At 32.9% G+C, this 22900-nt stretch overlaps 1 protein-coding gene across 6 annotated transcripts in view; it reads left to right on the top strand.

Annotated features, from left to right (window-relative positions):
• The window catches only part of LOC143233996 (calcium/calmodulin-dependent protein kinase type II delta chain-like), a 159032-nt gene that overhangs the window by 17767 nt on the left and 118365 nt on the right, over positions 1–22900 (top strand). For all 6 annotated transcript variants that reach the window (XM_076470979.1, XM_076470977.1, XM_076470981.1 and 3 more), the window contains exon 3: positions 19507–19566. In XM_076470979.1, coding sequence (XP_076327094.1) covers positions 19507–19566 — 60 coding nt within the window. The remainder of the gene's footprint in view (positions 1–19506; positions 19567–22900) is intronic.

The raw sequence follows: 22900 nt of genomic DNA, 5'->3' as shown, positions 1-22900 counted from the left end.
CAACAGGTAAAAGAAGGGAAGGAATCTTTCTCAACCTTCATATTCAGGGACAACCGCATAGCCGTCGTTATTAAATCGCTTCTTTGACCGGTGGTTTAAAAATATCTTTTATCAGGTTCAATCAAGAGTAACTAGTGACAGGAAATACTTTTTGTCAAAAATCAAATACTCTTAAACGTAGCATGCGGCGAGGATTGTGAAAGACTGTAGTATAGCGCCTGAGAACGAGTCTAAAAATTGTTCATTTCAAATGCCAAAAGAGAAAGGCTAGACTTAAAATAAAATTAAACGTTTAACTAGTTTTGAGTTATCAATGATGTCATTCTCATTTCATACAAACGTTTCGAATTAAAAATAATTTTAAAATATCTGCACTTGTTTAGGACAAAAACAAGTGTCAAGTTCGTATCATGCTTGGATATATCGGAACAGCCTTGTTCACAAAGTTGTTTTGCTATTTATATTAGAAAGCTTTGGAATACTTCGATTCTTTATTCTTCCTGAAAGAGTAATAAATGTCCACTAGAGGGAGGAAAGTTAGACAACGCCACTGGCTATCTGTTTTTAATCCAACGTTACACAATTGGCTTTCTGCATTCGACCCCGGATTTTAGCGTTGTAAATAAGTAAACTTAACCAGCGACCCACCAGGAGACATTTCCAAAGAGAAGTAATATAAGACGTGTTAACAACCTAAGAAAATTAATGTATTAATTATTTTTATTTTTTCGCCCTAAGCGGTTGCCTATTTTGCTAACCCAATATCAAGGATATTGCAAAAACAAGACTAGCTTCGTAAGAGTTAATGAGAACACGTATCTCCAAAGTTAGATTTATGTATTGCAACAATCCCGACTATCAAGTCTCTCCATTTACAAGTGAATCTGTCGAATATTAAAAAAATCTTTTGTTATTTCCAGACTTTTGTTATTTCTAACAGATCGACACTGACCATTTTAACTGGTACCCTGAGACATTGTTAACTTTTGGTGACTATCAATCATAGACTGTTACTGTATTATGATATTGCTTAATTAAAATGAGTTGAGATTAGACCTTCATTTTTAGTTCTTTCTTTCAATAGGAATAAAGAGCAGTAACTTGTAAGACTTTTTTTTTTTTAATTTGATCTTTCTTTACCGATGTATCTGAATTATTACTTTAGTCAACTAGTCATATTGTTTATTTCAAGGTAAAAAAAAACAACGAATAACAGAACACAGAAGTTCCATTTTTATGTGAATTTCGGCGTTGTTTTCACGCGTTTTCCTTCTTTCGTTTCATTCTGTATTGTACACATACGTTTTGAACGATTTTCACACATCTCTCCCATTATCAGGTCAGTGCTTTCCAGTTATATCCTTCGAGACTGTGTTTGTTGTGGCCAACTTGTTAAAATTTCTGTTACGTTATAGTGCCAAATTAAATAACGATGAACAACGTTACCTATTAAAGAACTTGTGGAAAGAATAAAAGTTAAAAACGTAAATTGTATGCACGATTACTTATGCTTGAGAGTTTACCGTTTCTGTTTACCATATTCATACAAAAATAAATGAGCAAACAATTTATATTAAAATAATTTATGGAAACACGTGGACATTTCATTAGTGTAGAGTAATGCACATTAGTCTAAGTATATTTATGAAAATCATCTAATGACTATTTCCTCGGGTTTGGTCTTGCTGCTTTTTCAGAGCTGATTCCTGTTACTCTAATTAATAGTTTCAAGAAAGAAAATTCACTGGATTCTCGCTGATTCTTTTTACTAAACATTTCTGGAGCCATTTTATATTTGAAAAATGCAGTTGAAATCATGTTCATTAACAAGAGGCCCGGCATGGCCTGGTGGGTTAAAGCATTCGACTCGTAATCTGAGGGTTGTGGTTCGAATCCCCGTCGTATCAAACATGCTCGCCATTTCAGCGGCGGGGGCGTTATTATGTGATTGTCAGTCCTACTATTCGTTAGTAAAAGAGTATCCCAAGAGATGGCAGTGGGTGGTGATGACTGTCTGCGTTCACTCTAGCCTTACACTGCTAAATTAGGGACGGTTAGCGCAGATAGCATTCGTGTAGCTTTGCGCGAAATTCTAAAACAAACAAACATTAATAAGAAGCTTATGGTCATTCTTGTAATCTAAATATCGTAAGATGAATATTTTTAAAGCATTCATTATAAATATATAGTCAAACCATGATCTATATTCAGGTATTATAACTTTAAAACCAAAAGTAGGATTCAAGTAAAAGTTAAAAACAATTTCCCTTCACATATAGATATAATTTTCAATGAAATAGAGTTGTACTGTATTAATTGCATTGATATAAAATTGTCATTATTAATATATTTTGTGGAGAAAACTTGTTAGCTATTTCAAAATGGCTACTGGTCATTTGGAACTGAATGGTAAAATTGAACATCTGCTTTATCAAATGTAATAATAAAAGATAGTTTTTAAGAATGAAATCTTTGTTTAGTTTTGAATGTTCATAGTATGCTAATACGCTCTGGTATTCGTACTCAAATGTTTGATTTGTAGATGTGGTAATAACACTGCACAACATTTTTTGTTTTTAAACTTTTGCTTCCTGAAAAGTTTTTGCTGAATGTGATAGATACCTGGTGGATATGCACAAATATAGTTTTGGTTTTGCTTTATCACGTAGGAACTCTGAGAAATAGACAGTTAACTGTTTACTGGCAATAACGTATTTAATTGCGTTTATGTTTCTAATACGCTATTAAGTTCAACATAATTAAAAGTGTTTTGCTCCTGATTTTCGTTTGTATTCAATGTCCGGTGCATCAGTTGCAGTGTCCAACAGTAGTCAGCAAGCATTGACGGATTCCAGTTGCCCTGATATAGTTTTTCCATTGTAGCAGTGTCCTGGTGAAACTGAAGATTTCTATGAAATGTCCAAACGACAAATTTGGATGTGATTTTCATGATCAGCAGCCAAAAATCTATAAGGGACACCCAACAGTGTTCAAAAAGCAAAATTTTTGTTGTGCAGTGTAACTAATTGAGTCCTTACGTTTATTTAACTTGCGACTTTAAGTTTGCCTCGATTGGATAACTGAGTTTCAATTTTAAGTTATCAAAGTCATAACCTACTTATGACATTGAGTGGTAGGACTAGTTCGGGGACAATATTTCGAACTCAGGATTTCGTCTATTCACCGTGTCAAAATGTTATTTTAGAGATGAGTTGTAAGACCAGATTAACCGACACACTTGCAGAGGGCCCTGTGATTACTGGAGAAAAAGTCTGTTTCAGTTAGATTCAAGAAGTCGCATGTTTTTTGAAAATTAAAACGTGCTCAAATTGCCTCCCAGTGGTACAGCGACATGTATGCAGACTTAGAAAGCGATTTTCGATACCTGTGGTGGGCAGAGCATAGATAGCCCTTTCTGTATCTTTGTGTTTATTAAGGAACAACAAAAATAACCGCACAGTTGGTTTGTGATTTACAATGACCTAACGTTTTTATCCTATTGTTTTAACATGGTGAAGAACAAGGATATTAAATAATTTTTTACATCAGTGCAGTTTGTGTATTTTACTGAGAAAAATGTAATTGTTTCTATTTGGGGAGGGGCTGTACGATATAGGGATATGTTTTATTACAAAAAGGATGCATATCGCAAGATTCTTTAATTAGATACCAATTAAGTACCCCGTCACACCAAACATACTCACCATTTCAGCCGTGGGGGATGTTATAATATGACGAATCAATCTCACTATTCGTTAATAAAAGAGTTGCCCAAGAGTTTGCGGTGGGTGATGATGACTAGCTGCCTTCCCTCAAGTCTTGCACTACTAAATTAGGTACGGCTAGCGCAGACAGCCCTCGTGTAGCTTTGTGCGAAATTCAAAAACGAACCAAACAAATAAACGATCAGTTTCTTTGAGAAAAGTGTGAGCAAGTTAAAAATTCGATACGGCAATTCTTTGCAAGCATGTAATTTTGTGGTAAATAAACGTCCTCTAAGTCTTCGAACATGCAAAGCTAAAAATAGGAGATTGTTTCCCCACGATGATCAGTGCACAGATAGATAGCCCTTCTGTAGTTTTGTGCTAAAAAAAGAAGTTGCTGTTCTCTTGGCGTATATTTTTTGTTTGGGTTGCATTACTCGTGTTTTCTTCTGCGTAAAAATTTTATTTACTCATTTTATTTGCAACGCCTTGAATTCTGTTTTACATATCACACAGTTTGTCTGGCAAAAAACAGTATCATTCCTAATCTGCATTTTATCTTCTCTCCAGGACGTTGTTTAATCAATTTTGCGCTAAGATACTCTAACACTATCTGTATCAACCGTTCCTAATTCTAGCGATGAACGTGAAGAAATGCAACCAGTTAGTCACTCGCCGCCAACTTTTAGGCTACTCTTTTTACCGACAGATAGTGCGATTGACCGTCGCATTTTAACGCCCTTATCGCTAAAGTACAACATGTTCGGTGATAGGGATTCGAATACGCGACCCGCAGATTGCGAGTGCCCTAAACATCAGGTTATCCCGAGTTATCTCTCCCGGAGGGCTCCATATGTGAATAGGATAAGATGAAATAGATTTTTAATATACCAGATATGCTCTTTATATCTAGTTAAATCTGAAAGCACACGTTTATTTATGCCTAATTCATTTTGTTTGTATTTAAGCCCAAAACTGTACAATGAGCTATCTGTACTCTGCCCACTACGGCTACCGAAACCCAGTTTCTAATGTTGTAAGTCCAAAGACATACCACTGTGCCTCTAGGTAGCAGATTTACTTGCAGAATTTTTTTTTGTGTTTCATGTGATGTTATAGTTAATACATGTGTCCGTATTGTACTTTACTTTAAACTTACGTATAGTATTTATAGCGTTCGTTTTACTTCAAACCCATTAACTTTATTCGTTAAAATTTATCATTCATTATTTTGGGGACATAATTTTCTTTTAGATTACATAGTACTTTCATGATGAATCGAAGTTGATAAAGGTGAGTAAAACCCTCGTTGTCTGTTAGTGGCACCTTTATCTGCGCCAAGGGGTTAAACTGTATATTTCTAATGTAATCGAGTATATTTAACACCTTCTATTGGGAAGTAAAGAGCTTCTTCTGCCGTGTTGTCGTTTAGAAAAATCACATCAGGCTATCTCGTGTGTCCACAGAGGGGAAACGTCCCCTGTCTTTAGCGTTGTAAATCCGAAGACTTGCCGCTGTTCCACCGAAGGACTAATAATATATATTTTAAATAATAATAATACTCATTTGCATACGACGCCGTCACATTATCTTACACACACACACACACACACACACACACACACACACACACACACACACACTGATTTTCTTCGAGATATTGAATATTTTACTTCCAAATCAGTAAGTAGTACTCATCTCTACACGATTAGAACTCCAAACGAATTGAATCTGATACGGTAAAGACTTTCATAGAAAGTCAGAGAAGCTTGTTAGTCGATTTTAAAGAATCTTTGCAGAAAGTGTATCAGACTTTGTGAGGAGCTTATTAAGCTCCATATTCGTCGATATGTGAAATGAGAATGTACAAAGAAGTCTGAAGAATTGCAAAGGAAACTTCGATCGATTTGTGAACTACAACTCTTCAAGAAACTACGGCCCATTTGATTTATTTTATACTAAATGACTTACCCGTCCAACTCACTTTAAATGCGTAAGAGTCCCCGGGGAGTGTATAATGGGGATAGATCCGATTGCCGACCCCCATTGTGTCACTTCTTTTCGGGGGTTTTTAAAGGTATATTGAAGATTTGGTGACAATCGGTCTTGTAATTCGCCAGTTGGAAGACGGTATACTTACTTTCGTCAAATAATGTTTTATAACCTGCATATTCAAATGACATTTCCACTCCAACAGAAAAGACAGAAGAACTAAATGGCGTTGTACGAATTATCATAAGTCGTTTTTGTCTTGTAGCAAAACTACACAGTGAGCTATCTGCACTCTGTACACCGCGGGGGGAGAGATCCCCTGAGTTTAGAGTTATCAAAGTACAAAGACTTGTTCGGAAAGTGCATGTTGAAGAAAACAAGTAATTATCTGAAAAGCAGATTTTAGATGGCAGAAGCGCTATCTTTGAACATAATTATTTGAAATAAAAAATGTGAACTTTGTCACAGGGCTTGACATAGATTGGTGGGTAGTGCGCTTTACTCATTTGTGGGTTTCAGATTCGATTCCCATCGCCGAATATGCTCGCCTTTTCAGCCGTAAGGGCGCATTATGTGACGGACGTCCCCGAATATAATAGTCCAAGAGTTGGCAGTTGTGATATTGACTACTCGAGTTTTCTCTAGTCGATCACTTAAATTTGAAACTACTAACTTTTAACTAAATTGAACAAATAAACAAACGAAATATTCTGGCATCATTTTGTCATTTAATTTGTATGTATGTGTGTGCAGCTTTTAAAGCTTCTTTAGGTAATTAAAACTTCGTAACAATAATTAAAAATGTATTTATTTTTATGCCTCAAAGTAGTTTTTGATTTTCTCTCGCCATTTTTTAATATATCGTTGTGTTCTTTCTTTATAATTACTTAATTCAATCTATTCATTGCTTTATCTTTCATGAGAGCCCTTCTTCCATTGTGAAGTTTTTTTTCATTCACCATAACAGTACATCTTTTCTTACGTTTAAGTCTATTTTCCATAACATGATAAATGATGAATCTCCTGTGATCAAGAAGAAATATTGTATTAACAACAGTGTGTCATGATAAATGGATAAATTACCGTAATGAACTAAATGCCTTTGGTAATTATCGCATTACTTACTATAAAGACACGCTTGATCATACGATATAAAAAGAAATTTAATAGCGAAGTAATCGCACTTGGATATTTCAACTTGGAATGATTCGTGTCACTTCTATGGCGTTTATTTTTAAGTACTCTCTCCAGATTTCGTATACTTCTCACTTTACTAATCAAATTTCACTAACATCAAAATTAACTTTTCTTAACAATTTAAATGCTTGCAAAACTCAAGTTTTTTTGTTTTTTTGTTTTTTTTTTTTTGCCACGAAGGCAGTCTTAACTCATCGCCATAATAAGACGAGTTTTGTTCATCTACAACCTAGTGGATTGCTGTGAAGAATTATGACGAAACAAAACACGCAATCAGTTTAAGATCCAATGAATGTGTTGGAATACTGTTCGAGCCAATAAGAGAAAACTTGATTATTTCATTACTTTCTTAACAAAATACGTTCTAAATCAAGATGAAAATACAATATTGTTTGGGGAGGGGGGGGTGGAAGAACAGGATGTATATTTTAGAACAATTCAGGTACACTACCTTTTCAAAGAAATTGGGGCTGGAATGTTAACTTCAAGAGGTAGGTTTATTTAAATTACTTGCCCCAAATGGTACTTTGTTTCAATTAATTTTTAGTTGTTTTTTTTTTCTTCATCATGAAGAACAGTCACATTTCCACAACTGTCTCCAAGCAGTGAAGGGTGGTATAGCTGTGGGACGTTGTGAAGTGGAGCATCTACATCTAGCTCTCCAAATTTCTATTTTTTTATCTATTTTAATTGATATTTCTTTATATTATTTCTGTATGTGAGACTAGCGGATGAAAGTTAAGACTGTTAGACGGTGTATCCCCACCGCAGTATGGGTCCTACTTACGGAGTCACCTCCTAAATGTAGGGTAAGTTTTCTATCCCACATTATAGCTTGTACCCTGGGACCCCTTCAATTAGTGGAGGCACTGAAAGAATGATTGTTAACTTTTCTACTCAGTCAGACATGAGTAGCCTATTCATTGATGGGAGCTGTTTACAAGCTCCACTCTCAAAAATATCTTAACTCAGGTTTGGGGATAGTGTAGTTTTGCACGAAAATTCTGAAACAAACCGTATGTATTATACACTTAGTGTGTATCAAAAATATTATAAATTAATTTCGTCTTGTAATTTCACAATTTAACTTTTCATTTAAACGTTATGAAATGTAACAATAAATGTTGTTAGATTTTTAGCAGGTTACGATAATATCACCTATTGTAATTGATTAATTTGAATAAAAAATATTCTGAGTAGTCAAAGAATTGGCACTAGGTTAAGATATATATGTAACTGAAGTAATATAAATTTGCATAGGCTGTATAAGAGGGACAAGTTCATTAAATAGTTTAATTAGTACGTACTAAATATATAGAACACTAAAATGCCCCCCAATAGAAAATTCTATTTTGAACACCGTTACTATGTTGCAGGAAATTATGTTAATAGAATATTTTTTATTTTCATTCAGTGAAAAAAAAAAGTTACTCAAACTAGTATTTTACTGATGATATTAATTTAGATATAATAGTGTTAAACGAAATTGTTTCTTATAAGACCAATAACAAAGAAAGCAGTTCTCAAACCCAAGAAAGAAACGTTTTCTGAAATTTTGTGGTAATTAAATAAAGTTTTGATTTAGCGAAGTTTTATAATTTTGTTGCTTTTCGAAGTAAATTAGCTACACAGAGCGGTGAACAACTTGCAACTTAAAAGGAGTTTGTGTTTCTCCTTCAAACGTTTACGTGAACAGCTTCCATAACTAAACGTCATACTAAATTAAAAGAGGATGCTATTAACCATTATTTGATTAATTTTGTTCTTTCTAGAGTGATATAGTAATATACTGCTTGAACAGTGGAATTTGTAAAATTCGTTGAATTCGAAAATTCCTTTATAATGCCGTCATACCGACAATCCGCCAAATTAAATATTTTTTATTCATGATGAACATTCGTGATAGTTGAAAATATTTTGATTAACAAAACATAGGTATGTTGAAGTGAGATTTCCTATTGTCGAAGAGTCTTAATTTGTTTGTTTGTTGAGTATACTTGGCTTATGTAGCATAATTAAACCAGTTCTAAAGCAGTATTTTTAACTATATAGTTATCTCTGATGTCAAAGAGCCAGTGTTTATCATTGAGTTTAAGAAAATGTCATGAAATGCATTGTTCTTGGTAAGACCAGTAGATGTTGAAGTGTCTGATGCATAAATCATTTTGCTCGTCTAAAGCACTTCTTTTAAAGATGGAACTTTAGACAAATATTTACAAGGCAAAGAACATCAGGTGGGATATGTACATTTGAGAAAATGTTTTTAACAAAACAACAGTCGCTTTTGACGAATTTCGTTTGTGTGAGACATAACACTTTTGTTTATTCTCTTTCTGTGTACGGCGATGAGTGTGGAATAGGACAGATCCATTGTGTAGTGTATATAATGCTTTGAATGTGTATGCTTTTGTATGTAAAGAACAGCGTCGAAACTGACTTGATAATGTTTGCTCGTAATTAAAGTCGAGCTGTATCGCATAATATCAGGTGCCTTTGTACGACTTCGACCACCTTTTATAATAATTTCTTTCTTGTATAACTCTTTCCTTTGCATATAGCCCCTTTAATCATTATGAGATATACGCCTTCTGAAATGTTTAAGATAACATATCTATAAGGATAAAACAACTTAGTAATTTACAGGACATGTCGTTTTACAACTTATCCATCTTTCTCTTTCTTTTCAATAATCTGTCTATTATATCTATACATCAGTTCACCAACGATGAATCTCTCTCTGTATGTTAACTTGTTTTGCTCTGTTTGCGTACATTTCTTATACATATATCTTTGCTATTTCTTTTATATTTCTTGTTATATACACGCACACGTGTATTTTATGGTTTTTGTCTTTCCATCTGTGTGTATTAGGTTCTCTACGTATAATGTGTCTGTTTACGAACGTTATTATAATTAATTTAAGGGGTATTAATCTACGTATATGTACATGTTTTAAGCCTTAAATTCCATGCTGTGAAGCTGTACAAATGACTCTCACTGGTGATTATTTTTACTTCATATATAGAGAAACTGATATATACGACATAACTAATCTGTCTCTAAATATATCTATGTTGAACGCATTCTGCAGCGGGAAAACAAAGCTTGAGAGACGATCGATGGAAGAAACAGTTTTTTTAATACAGGCAAATATAAGACGGACAGATATATTTATAGGTGAGGAAATTTTACTTCCAAAATGTATACACCATTGAGGTGCAAAGTGTTTGTGGGGATCCTTACTTAATTTTAAATGTTATTTGTGGGCCATTGAAACACACATGAAGAAGAATGGAAAAATAACAACCCAAAATAACTCTCGTTTAATTAGGATCGAAAAAAAATGTATGTAAGGGATATTTTACGTAATTGATATAACAAAGTGAGACAGCGATAAATCCACCGACTTCCAAAGCTGAAATCCGGGGTTCAATCCCCTACAGTGGACGCGGCAGGTAACCCAGTGTAGCTTTGCTCTAAAACAAACACAAACATTATGATACGTGACTGCATTTTCTGAAATCATTTATAATATAAAGGAATTATTTAAGAAATAGTCGCATATATTTTTTGATGTATTTAATTAACTGTATAAAAGTTATAATGCATATATAGTTTGCCCCTGAAGAAAAAAGGTTCACGTCTCGAAAGCGCTCGGGTTGCAGGATTTTTCTTGTTTCTTTCGAGACATCTTGAACCAACGTGTTGGCCCAGCATGACCAGTTGGTTAAAGCACTCGATTTGTAATCTGTTAGTCTTACACTGCTAAATTAGGGACGGCTAGCGCAGATAGCCCTCTTGTAGCTTTGCGCAAAATTCAAACCAAACCAAACTAAACCTGCGTGTTTTTCAAATGTCATGAATATACATCACAAGTTTGAATCTATGTTAATAAATCAAAAGAAACAAAAACGTTGTTGATGTTTATGTAAAGTTTGAAAAAAAATAAAAGCTAGGACTCGCAAAATATCTGTGTGTATATATCAAAGATACCATTGCTTAATGAACTAATACACTACAAACCTGACACCTAGCTTTGAAACTTTTTACGCATGTACAAAATCTGTATAAAAAAAGTTTCAAACAGGATTTTCATAAGTTGCATGTCTGTGGGCAGTTAAGAAAAACAATAAAATTATACTTGATTCAATTACAACGAAGGCAGTATCAAGACTGTCATATATTTTATGTCTGTGTGTTGCCATGTATATTGTAAGAATTGTTCCATGTGACGTACATAAATATCAAATATTCTGGGGGCTATACCTTTTGCTCCCCAAATAATTACTGTGTTCCGGTCTTTCATGCACCCCAAACTGTACTCTTTCTAAGCTGCGATGTTCCCGTGACCACACAACAATCAATCGTCCTGCACTTCGTTATTCTAACCGCGCACAGCCTTAGTGATGGGTGAGAAGTCTCAACACGTTGACTGCCATAATTTAATGACCCTGCCTGTCGATAGAACTTAAAGCCCAAATAACCAACTAGTGGTAGCATTGCGTGTGGTTCTCTACGTGTTTTTCTTATAGCAATGCCACATCGGGCTATCTGCCGAGTCCACCGAGGGAAGCGGCCTAATGATCCAATAGGGTCGATAGTCTAAATATATCCCTACTCTTTTAAAAAAGACTAGTAGTGAATATCCGCACATTGCCTCGAGATAGTCTAAATATATCCCTACTCTTTTAAAAAAGACTAGTAGTGAATATCCGCACATTGCCTCGATATTGGTGGACATGAAAATATTAATATCGCACATGGATTGGAAAAAACAAAATAGAACCAAGTAAATTTGCTTTTTCTGACGGGAAAAAATATACATAAAAAAAAAAAGACTTTAAGTGATAACGTATTTACTTTTATCATAGAAATCTATTATTGTGATAAGTCGTCTTCATTATGGTTAACTGCTAACATACCTGATAAATTTAGTGTCCCAAAGTGTGCTAATGTTAAGCCTATATATCCACACGATTATTTTGAAATAAAGATAATTAAATCTATTATTTTAAATTATACATCAGCAGAATTTTAGTTAGTTTTTTTTCTTATGATTGCATAACTAACTCTACAGAAATCATTTAAAAAAAAAAAAGGGGGGTAAATTGTCACTCATTTGAATACTATGCTAAAAGCACCCGTCGAAGAATACCTTTATTTATGTCGGACAATTCCCTACATGCTTCTGGAAAATTGTAAACAATTTCGAAAATCTAAATATCTACACTTTTAAACAATAAATGTGTCCATTCAAGTTTTCACGTAAGTCAGCAAATCCAAATCTGAAAGCCCTAGGAACCCCTCTTGGTACCTTATCAGGGAATCCAGCTATGAACACTTGGAAGATCTAAATATTAATGCTTGTTGTAAATTATCGCTTGCGTGACTATGTTGGCTTTCATACAGTTCCGTAGATCTAGTCCTAACAACTCTCCAAATGCCTTTGGACCCGAATTTGAAATCTTCAAAAATCTACATAGAAAATATTGCTTTTACACACTACTGACATGTAACATGCTATTGCAGTTTCACGAAAACCGATTCATTTCAGTCTGATTTCACCCGCTTAGCCTCCCCCCCCCTTCTAAAACGAAATTCCATTATCCCTTTCTTTTGGGGCTCCGTTGTAACTTTTGAATTATTTTCTTTTGACCGAGTGCCAAGAGTCTAGTACGAATTTAAAATAATTCATACGTAAATAAATAAAACTAAAAATTACCATATGTAAAGGTCGAAGAATTAGTGAATTCCTTTCAATTTTATTCAGAGAAGGTAGAAACTATGAGTGAGGATATCACAACTTTGAGAGCTGAAGTTAAGGAGTGTAAACAGGAAAATAAAACATTAAAACATGAAAATGAAGAATTGTGGAAGGAGATGGCAAGTTTTCGGAGGAAGATGTGTGATGCGGAACAATATTCTTATAACTATAATGTTTTGATTGGAGGTATTCCAGAGAAGCCTAATGAGAATTTGCAAGAAGTTGTTGAGAAGATTACAACTATTTTTGGGGTTGACTGTGCTCCTACAGATATTGACACTGTTCATCGTATAGGAAAGAAAACAACTGAAAATAAGAGTCTGAGACAGATTGTTGTTAAGTTTTGTCGTAAGCAAATTAAATTTGATCTGCTTAAACTTAAGAAAACTAAATTTCGCTCTCTTAATACTAATGATATTAAGGTCTGTAATGAATCTTATCCAGTTTATGTTAACGAACATCTCTCCCCATATTATCGTGATATTTTCATGCAAGCAAAACGAAAACAGAAAGATCTTGGCTATAAATTTCTTTGGGTATCGAATGGTAATATTCTTATTAGGAAATCAGAAACTACTCAGCCCATTGTTTTACGCTGCTTGATTGATCTTAATAATTTATAAATACTGCAATGGCTGATGATTTTGATGATATTGTTGGTGTTACACCAACTTTGTCTTCTCTTTCTGATTTACCAAATGTTTTTTCTGTTGGTCATTTAAATTTAATACATGTTAACATTCGAAGTCTTACTCAAAATTTTGACCAATTTCTTGTTTTTTTACAATCAAGCGTTGTTAAATTTCATATAATAGCTTTTTCTGAAACTTGGTTTGTTGAGGATGGATTTGTTTCCTTTTCGATTCCAGGTTACTCCTTTTATTCTTCATCTTCTGGTCTAAATAAGGCTAGTGGGTGGCAGTTTTGTTAAATTTGAGATACTGACTACGATAAAAGAAGTACAGTACATTAAGTCTGATGCTTTAATTTTATTTTGTATGATTCAAAATAAGAAATTTAATCTCTTTGTTGTTTATCGATCTCCTAGATTGCCTGTATTGAAATTTATTGATGAGCTTTCATTAGAATTGAATTTATACAAATATGATATTAATATACTTGTTGGTGATTTTAATATAGATGTTTTGGAATTTGATGATGTTTGTTACAAGAATGCATATTTTAAGTTTTTGTCTGAGAACAATCTTCGTATTATTATTTCTTCTCCTACACGGATAACCAATGTTACTAATTCTTGTATTGATCATTTTTTAATTAGTGGAAATACTGTTAAAATTGTTATTCTTATATTGTTGAGAGTTTTTGACCGATCATTTTCCAATTGTTTTATGTATAGACATTTTAACAGATCTAGAACATGTCTCAAATGTTCAAAAGATTAAGTTTAATGATTTGAGTTCTTGTTTAAAATTTTCAGATTGGTCCTGTGTTATGAATTGTTCTGATGTTAATGTTGCTTATGATAATTTTGCTGAAGTGTTAACTGATTGTATTCAAAGTTGTACTACTACTGTTTCTGTGTCACGAAAGTTTAGAAAAATTAAGCCATGGATTACCAGTGAATTGGTTTTGTTAATGATTAAAAGAGATAAGTTAAAAAAGAAAGTACATCAATTTCCTGATGATATTTATCTAAAGATTAGATTTAAGTGTTTAAGGAATTATGTTGTTAGCTTGACCCGTAAGACTAAATGGACTTATTATCATAACCTGTTTAAGAATGCTAAAACTATTAAACAGAATTGGAATATTGATAACTCTATTACTGATGTTAAAAAAAAAAAAAAAATTGTAATTTTGGTACTACTGATTTATCTGATTTGAATTATTTTTTTGTTAATGTTGCTAAATCTACTTGCTCGATCCTAAATTTTGTTCTCAGGGCATGCCTCCTGCTCCTTCTTCTTCTTGTTACCTATATCCTGTTACTGTATCTGAAACTATGAATAATATTTTCTCCTTATCAAATTCAGCTTCTAATGGTGTAGATGGTGTTTCGGTTAAGATTTTGAAAGCTAATGCTAATCTTTTGCACCAATTTTGACTTTTTTATTAATTTATCTTTACTCAAGGGAAGTTTCCTAATGCTTTAAAGTTATCATTGGTCATTCCTATTTATAAATCTGGTAATATTTTGATTTTACGAATTATAGACCTATTTTTTATTAATACATTTCTCTAAACTATTTGAAAATCTATGAAGATTAGAATTTTATCATTTCTTGATAGACATTCAGTTTTGTCTCCTTCTCAATTTGGCTTTCGGCCTGGGCTTGGAACGGAGGTTGCTGTTGCTAAACTTGTGGGAAGTATTACAGAAGCTTTGGATTCTGATCTTCATCAATTGCTGTTTTCTTGACTTACCCAAAGCTTTTGATTCTGTTAATCATAAAATTTTGTTAAATAAATTATCTTATTATGGTTTTAGAGGTATTGTTTTTGATTGGTTTTTTCTTACTTTCACAATAGAAAGCAATCGGTTTGTATTCATAATAATTATAGTGATTGGCTTACAATTAATGTTGGAGTACCACAAGGTTCTGTTCTGGGCCCTTTATTATTTCTCATTTATATAAATGATATTCTTTACCAACAGTTTTCTGGAGATATCCAAGCTTATGCCCATGATATTGCTGTTGTTTATAGTAAGCCAAATCTAATTAATGAAGCCATTATTTCTAGTGATCTTAATAAAATTAAAAATTGGCTTTTCTGTAATGGCTTATCCTTAAATATATCTAAATCTTTTCTTCTTCAGTTTAACCTTTATGGTGTCATTCCAGCTTTTCCTTCTATTTTTATCATTCCAGTGATTGTTATACTTACCCTAATTGTAAGTGTCCCAAATTGACTCAAGTTTCCTCTGTTAAATATTTAGGAATTATTTTAGATCGAAAATTAAATTGGCAATTTCATATTAATTCTTTAGTTAATAAATTAAAATATAGTTCTATTTTAATTTTTGAACTTAGTCATTGTGCTCCTTATCATATTTTGTTAAGTGTATATTATGCTCTCTTTCAATCTTTCTTACAATATTGTATTTCAATTTGGGGTGGCACATATAAGACTTTTTAATTCCTATTCACAAGTTGCAAAAAGTGTTTTCTCTCTTATTTTTACCCATAGGCTTGATACCGATTTCAGTAAATTTAACTCCCCTCTTTCATATGATAAACTTTATTTATATTTTTTAGCTTTATCTACAGTGCATGTTTCTTTTAATAGGCCTTTTAAAGTCACTTCATATTTTACACGATTTCAATCTTTTTTTCCAATTAATGTACCCACACCACGTAAAACAGTTACACTTCATCAATATCTTTATTTGGCACCTCGTATTCATAATTTTATTCCTTATAGTATAAGATCTTCTATTAGTCGTGTTAATCAAAAGAAATACTTAAAACAATGGATCTTAAATACTGATGATAATATTCTGGGAATTTTATTTTGATTTTGTAAGTTTTGATTTTATTTTATTATGTGTTTAACCATCACAGGACGAGTTAACTCTTTGTTGATGGTTTTATATTGTTATTTGATTTTTTGTGTCTAATTTATTGCTTAATAAATTTATTATTATTATTATTATATGTTAAGTTTAATGACCGAAACTGCTTATTTAACAAAGCAAGTAACAGAAATGAACTATTATTATTATTTGGGGTCCTGATTATTTTAAGATAACCCGAGTGTTTGCTGTGTATTCATTGACTGCAAATCACCTACTATAAAATAAAATTTAACATTTTTGGCTGATTCATTTCAACCATGACGACTTCTATTATTTACCTGCCTGCAACAATGTATTGCAGCCGTTTCGTCACCGCCAACAAACCGAAATACTTTATTTATGGGAGTAATGCCAATTTTGTAATCAGTCGCAAGACCGTCGACAAGTAGGTGTTTAGAGGTGCTGAACATGTTCGTTGACATTGTGATAAAACACTTTTGTTCTGTATTCATTCTTGTATAAACTGCACATAATACGTATCTCTGTCGGCTCGTTTAGATGATTTACGTATGATGTTTGTTGTTATTCAAATTAGTCTAGGAAAATGTTAAGGGTGAAACAGTGCCCTATAGGGTGTTAAAAAAATTAATATAGCAAGTGAACAAAGCTGGCAGCTCGGATCCGACTCTATTTCGTGTTCAGTTCTTCAGGTAAAATAATACTGTATATGTGGCTGCACCACTATCAAATATTAATATCTATTCCTGAGCTATATACGTGAGCTTTAAACAATTGGTATATTTTCCAATCAGGTTATTATTTAATCTTGCTTGTTTTCGGTGACTATTTATTTCGAACAATAAAAACAGAGATAAGGCACATCTTTACAGAGAAAGGCCTTGTTTACAATGATATGCGTTGTATAATACTAAGTGAGCACACCCCGTCATTTTATGCGTTGAGTAACAAATGCAGATCAACAGATCGTTTTTTAAAATCATCATTTGTGTTTTTGCCTTTCAATATGAGGCCCAGCATAGCCAGGTGACGGGGACGTTAAAATATGATGGCCAATCCTACTATTTGTTGGTAAGAGTAGCCCAAGAGTTGGCGGTGGGTGGTGATGACTAGCTGCCTTCCCTCTAGTCTTATACTGCTAAATCAGGGCTGTTTTCCATTAAGCATGGTACGTCCTAGTGGTTAGCGGGCTGTGGATCGGAAGGTTTAAGATTTAATTTGCGATATGAACTTTGAGCTGTGAGGGTATTATAACCATGACAGTCAACCCCTATACTCATTAATAGTTGCTAGGAGATTCTGTTGTGTGGTTACCATCTCTGTGATTAAAAAAAAAAATTCTGAATTAGACATGGCTATGCCTTAACCTTGTGTCACGTAAGGTGCTAATCAGGGTGTAAATATCAAATACCTAAATTAAAACTTAAATTATTTCATTTGCGAACTCAGGTTCATGTGTAAAAGGGAATAGTCGGTCACTTACAAACACACTGATATGACGTATTAAGCTTAACAAAAAAACAATGCGTCTTAAATAGTTATACCACTTATTATATTATGTTTAACAAAAATCCTTTTTAAATCAGATAATGGTTATTCTACAAGATTAGGACCTCATGCTTTCCGTCAAACAATCTTATTATGATTATAACGTTCTGAAATTCAAATGGAAAGGTGTTGTATCTAGAAAATTCACTACGAGTGCTCTGTTAAAAGTACATGATCAAATTTAAGTCTCCACTGAGGTGGTAAAAATCAGAAGTTTGATTCTGGATTGAGGCATGATATCAATCGGTTATTAGTAAGTATAGGTTTTATTCTATTAAAAATTGATATTATATATATTTCTTGTATTTTTACAATTCAACCCAAGTAAGTTTGGAAAGTTTAGGCGTAGTATTTGCTACATACAATATGTATGCATATGATATTTTATACACACACATTGTGACGGTCTGAACTAAACTTGACATACATTTTCTTTAATATATGTTGTTAGTATAGCCAAAGTTATACTTTAGTTACATATTTATTTATTTATGTTTCAACTTGTATATGATTTACGAATCCACCGCTCATGTTGTTTCAACGTTTAGTCAAATGTTTGTATGCAAATATTTAAATTATATTTTTATTTACATATCGTTCTTCATTTGGTTTATATGAACCAAAATATTTTACTTCTGATTTTTTACTTTCATTCTGTCCTGGACGTTACTTCCAGTCAAAATTATAGAATTAACCTATTCTAAGTTACACGTTTTTAAGACGTGAAGTCAGAAGAGAGATTTGTATATTGAGGAAATAATGGCCACACTAAATCTCAAACATTAAACTTGTTTGTTAATGTTTTGTGGGATTGCATTTTCACTTTAAGCTACCTGTCTTGTTTCTGTTATTTAACCCCTACCATCAGCCATCACCGCCGATCCGATGTAAGAAACTCTTTATCTTTTTAACAACGGCTTAAATATTTCTGTTATTGTAGACAGCACCAATGTTTGTGTAACATGACTGAAATCAATCATGAAGCGGTTAAAAAAAAACAACCAACTATGATCCCGTCAGGCATCGTGTCTGAAACGGCAGAAACGATGTACAGAAATTATACTGTTGCATTTCTATTAATGTTGCGTAAGCTAATAATCGCTATGGTACATGCGTCATACCTTCCATTTAAAGGTTAAATTATATCTACGGACATTTTGACGTTCTCTGCTCATACAGCGGTAAGTCTACTCTTTTACAATGCTAAAATCTGGGGTTTGATTCCCTCAGTAGACGTAACAGTTAACCCCATATGACTTTATTATAATAAAATACACACACGCTTTTGACAGGCATTTTATGTTTCTCACGTAGTCTGGCTCGCTGTGACCTTTGTCCACATTGAAAGATATGTGTAAATTTAATTATATACCTCAGATTCGCTCTTACAGTTTCTTCCAATATTTCATACATTAAATGTTTGTTGTATGTGCTGGGATTTTTACTAAAATTTTATATTTTTGTAATTATACATTAACAAAACGAAATGTTTGAAGTTAACCCAGCATTTAATATAAGTATGTATGTGCGTCTAAACAGAACCAGTAAGCATAAATGTTTGAGTTAAGATGAACCAAGATCGGTAGAAAGATTTATATCCATACATAACAACTTCATTTTTTTTGTATTTGGTGTTGGATACTATACAATCAGATATCAACGCCAGATTGGTGCAATTATTTTTGATTCATTATTGAATTACGCTGATACATGCTATTATCTAAGCTGTTAAATTCATTGTGTACTTTTAAAGTGCTTGGGTTTATTACGTAGCTGATATGTTTGAAATACTGTATTTATTTCAGATTTCCAGAAGCTAGAAAGGGAAGCCAGAATTTGCCGCAAGCTAAATCATCCAAATGTAGGTGAGTACATGTTTTGGTAAAATAGAGTTGTGCATCTTTACATGCCGTATGATGATATGCATATTTGTCATTGCACAGTTCCTCGTATGTACGTATGCAGACGTTTCTTGACTGAACGTTTCATAAATATTCTTTGTTGTATGATCGATAGTCTTAAAAATATGTACTATCTGAGATAAGTGAGCACTTTGTTATTATAATATATAGTTGAAGTAATTAATTTAATCACATCTGTTTACCACAGTTTTTGAAGCGAGTTACAGAAAGGAGTAATTTATAATAAAATGTATTGTTGCATATAATAAATGAGTACAGGTATATGGATATATGAAAGTTAGGCGTTCTAACTCAACTTATTTCCGAATATGGACTCATCTTGGGATAGTGATATGAATAATTGTGGTTAATGGAAGGGCTGATACAGTGAAACCTCTGACAATCACGAAAGGGCCTTTTAACCTGATACTAGAGCACGGATATTTTATGCCAGTTACAATAATATTTCGATTATCATAATTCAGGATTTTTCACATTATTGTTAAAAGCGCAGTTATATTGATAATTTCGCTTAGTATAAGCATTGTACATTTATTTAATAACATACTTTTCAGATATACTATTTATTTAACTCAGTCATTCATTAATTCATTAAAACCTTAAGGAACGTAATTTTTATTTTCTTTAATATTTTAGCCGGACCCTTTTATTTTTAGTCTAAAATTAACTTTTGTAGCATTGATTTTTGTGGATTTTAACTATAAATAAGTAACGTGATGCAAATTGCTTCTTATTTTTAAAAGAGTAATAATAATAATATTATACTTGTTACTCACGTAACTTGTATGTGCCTGATTTTGAAATAGACTGAAAAAGTATGCTGGACTGCTATTTTAAAAACTTTTTTCGCGAAATATAACTTTATGTTTTAATATAAAGAAATTTAACTTTTAATGCAGTGCAAGTAATAATGGTGCACTTAATAATAGTAAACGAACTTTCAGAAAAGTGTTACCTTGCTTTCAATAAGTTTTCTTGTTTTCTGATGAGATCATCTCGGATGTTTATTTTCGAATATTCCCCTAATACTACTGAAGAACTATCTGTGCTAGCTATCCATTATAATTTACAGATGGACCGGGAAAAAATTGGCTAATCAATAGAAACCGCCGCCAACCTTTGTATAGCCGAATACTGGGATTTGACCGTTATTCTTTCTTTTAGAAAATAGTAAAAAAACAAACTCTTCAGATACACAGTTCAACTTGTATCCAAATATCACATTTTTTTATATATTTCAAAACTGTTGACAAACTAAAGAGGTCAAGTCAAGATCAACAAAGATTTAAAGTGTTCCGAAAAGTTACAATCTGAAATACAACTTGAGGCCCATTTCTGGACTTATTTGGGGTTATACCGTCAACTATTCAACTACCCTCCCCGTCTTCTAAGATAGCCTTAGAACTCTATATCCGAGACCCTAACCCAACTATAGACATTCCCAGCAACCAATTAGCAACCCGCATAGAATTCACCACGATGAAGACAAACTCCATGTTCAACAACCACAACTATATACAAACAAATGACCTAAGCATGGGCAACCCAGTATCACCAGTTCTAGCCAATATTTATATGACCCAAGTTGAAACACAAGCAGTTAACACAGCATTACATCCACCACTATACTGGTACAGATATGTAGATGACAAGGTTGCGGGATTCAAATCTACAGAACACATACTTAATTTTTTCAATCACATTAACTCTATACATCCCAACACTAACTATACATGTGAACAGGAAGAAAGCAATCAAATATCATTTCTTAACCTCAAAATTACAAGAACCGATACACAATTTAAAACAGAAATTCACCGAAAAATCACCCATACTGGACTATACATTCTTTGGGACTCAGCACATGAAACAAAACAAAATTTCAACACACTAGGAAACCAAATAAACACAGCCATAAAACTATGCTCACCAGAAAAAATTAACGATGAATTAGACAAAATAAAACAATGTCATCAACATTAAGTTTCCTCCACAAATTATAGAAAACATTATACGTACACACCTAGATAAAAAGCAAAATCAACTAACATAAGTAAATATACCTCGCGAATTAAAAAATTACGAAACCATATACTGCTGCGTACCATATATTCCCGACATCAGCAGAAAAATAACCAACATTTGGCAAAAACTGGTAACAAAATATGACATTCCAGTTAATACCAAATTTATTCAAAAACCAGGCACAAAACTAAGGTCTATACTGTGTAAAAACTACACTGACAAACACAACACCAACATTATTTATAAAATACAATGTATCAAATCAAATAAACACAACATAACCATAATACTAAATAAAGAAGCAAACATAAACAAACGCAAAATTAAAGAAGCCTTACTTATACAACAACTCAAGCCCAAAATAAACCAATACAAAGGAACACCTTTACCTATATTCATAAATATAATCAAACATCTAAGTACCCCCTCTATATTCCTACACTCAATTACACAACTCTCTTCAAACATATGGTCAGCTATCGGTCAGTTACCTCTTTCTTTCTTTGTGAACCTGACGATGACCGAAGAAGGTCGAAACGTTGTTCGCTCCTTTACATAAACATTTTCTCAACCCAAACCAGCCGTTTTTACATGTATATTTCTCTCATCACTGATTGTTTATGTTCGATGGGTTCACTTTTTCTTTCTTTTTTTTGTTTTCTCGTGTGTGGATATTACTTAAATGTCGCAAACAAAATTCACTCTTACAAATAGAACCCTTTGGAAAGAGAAGGATTATATAGAATTGGAATTAATCCCATAAGCTGGTTTAAGCAGACAAAGCCATTTTGGTATAAATCCATAGATATACATCCCATAATTCATCTGATTTTTTTTATTAGTTAATCTCAATAGTAGATCTTTATTTTATCGAGATTTATGGGGTTAGGGTGGGTAGTAACTGAAGTTGATATTGTACTCTTTCTGTGTTTACTAGGGTCATGCAACTAGAACAAGAAAGCTGTAAGCCGTAGCGTTTATATTACTGTAATATTGTGCCGGAAAAACTGGTGATTTCCGGACAAGTATCCAGTAGACGGATACTCGTATAACTCCTAGATTCGTTCAGCAATTAATGAGTGATCCCAATCGTATAACTGAATCTTCCTAGTGTATGTAAAGTAATGAGATTGAATAAAGTTGGTAAAGATAGTAACTATTTGTACATAATTGCATATACAAAAACAAATCGTTTCCTCCAGGCTGTACTTACCTTCATAGATTTATACTTTTTGTGATAGACTAACATCGA

Source organism: Tachypleus tridentatus, chromosome 12, assembly GCF_004210375.1.
Source record: "Tachypleus tridentatus isolate NWPU-2018 chromosome 12, ASM421037v1, whole genome shotgun sequence".
Classification (NCBI taxonomy): Eukaryota; Metazoa; Arthropoda; class Merostomata; order Xiphosura; family Limulidae; genus Tachypleus; species Tachypleus tridentatus.
Note: the sequence above shows the minus strand (reverse complement) of the source record. Positions and strands in the feature narration are given on the sequence as shown.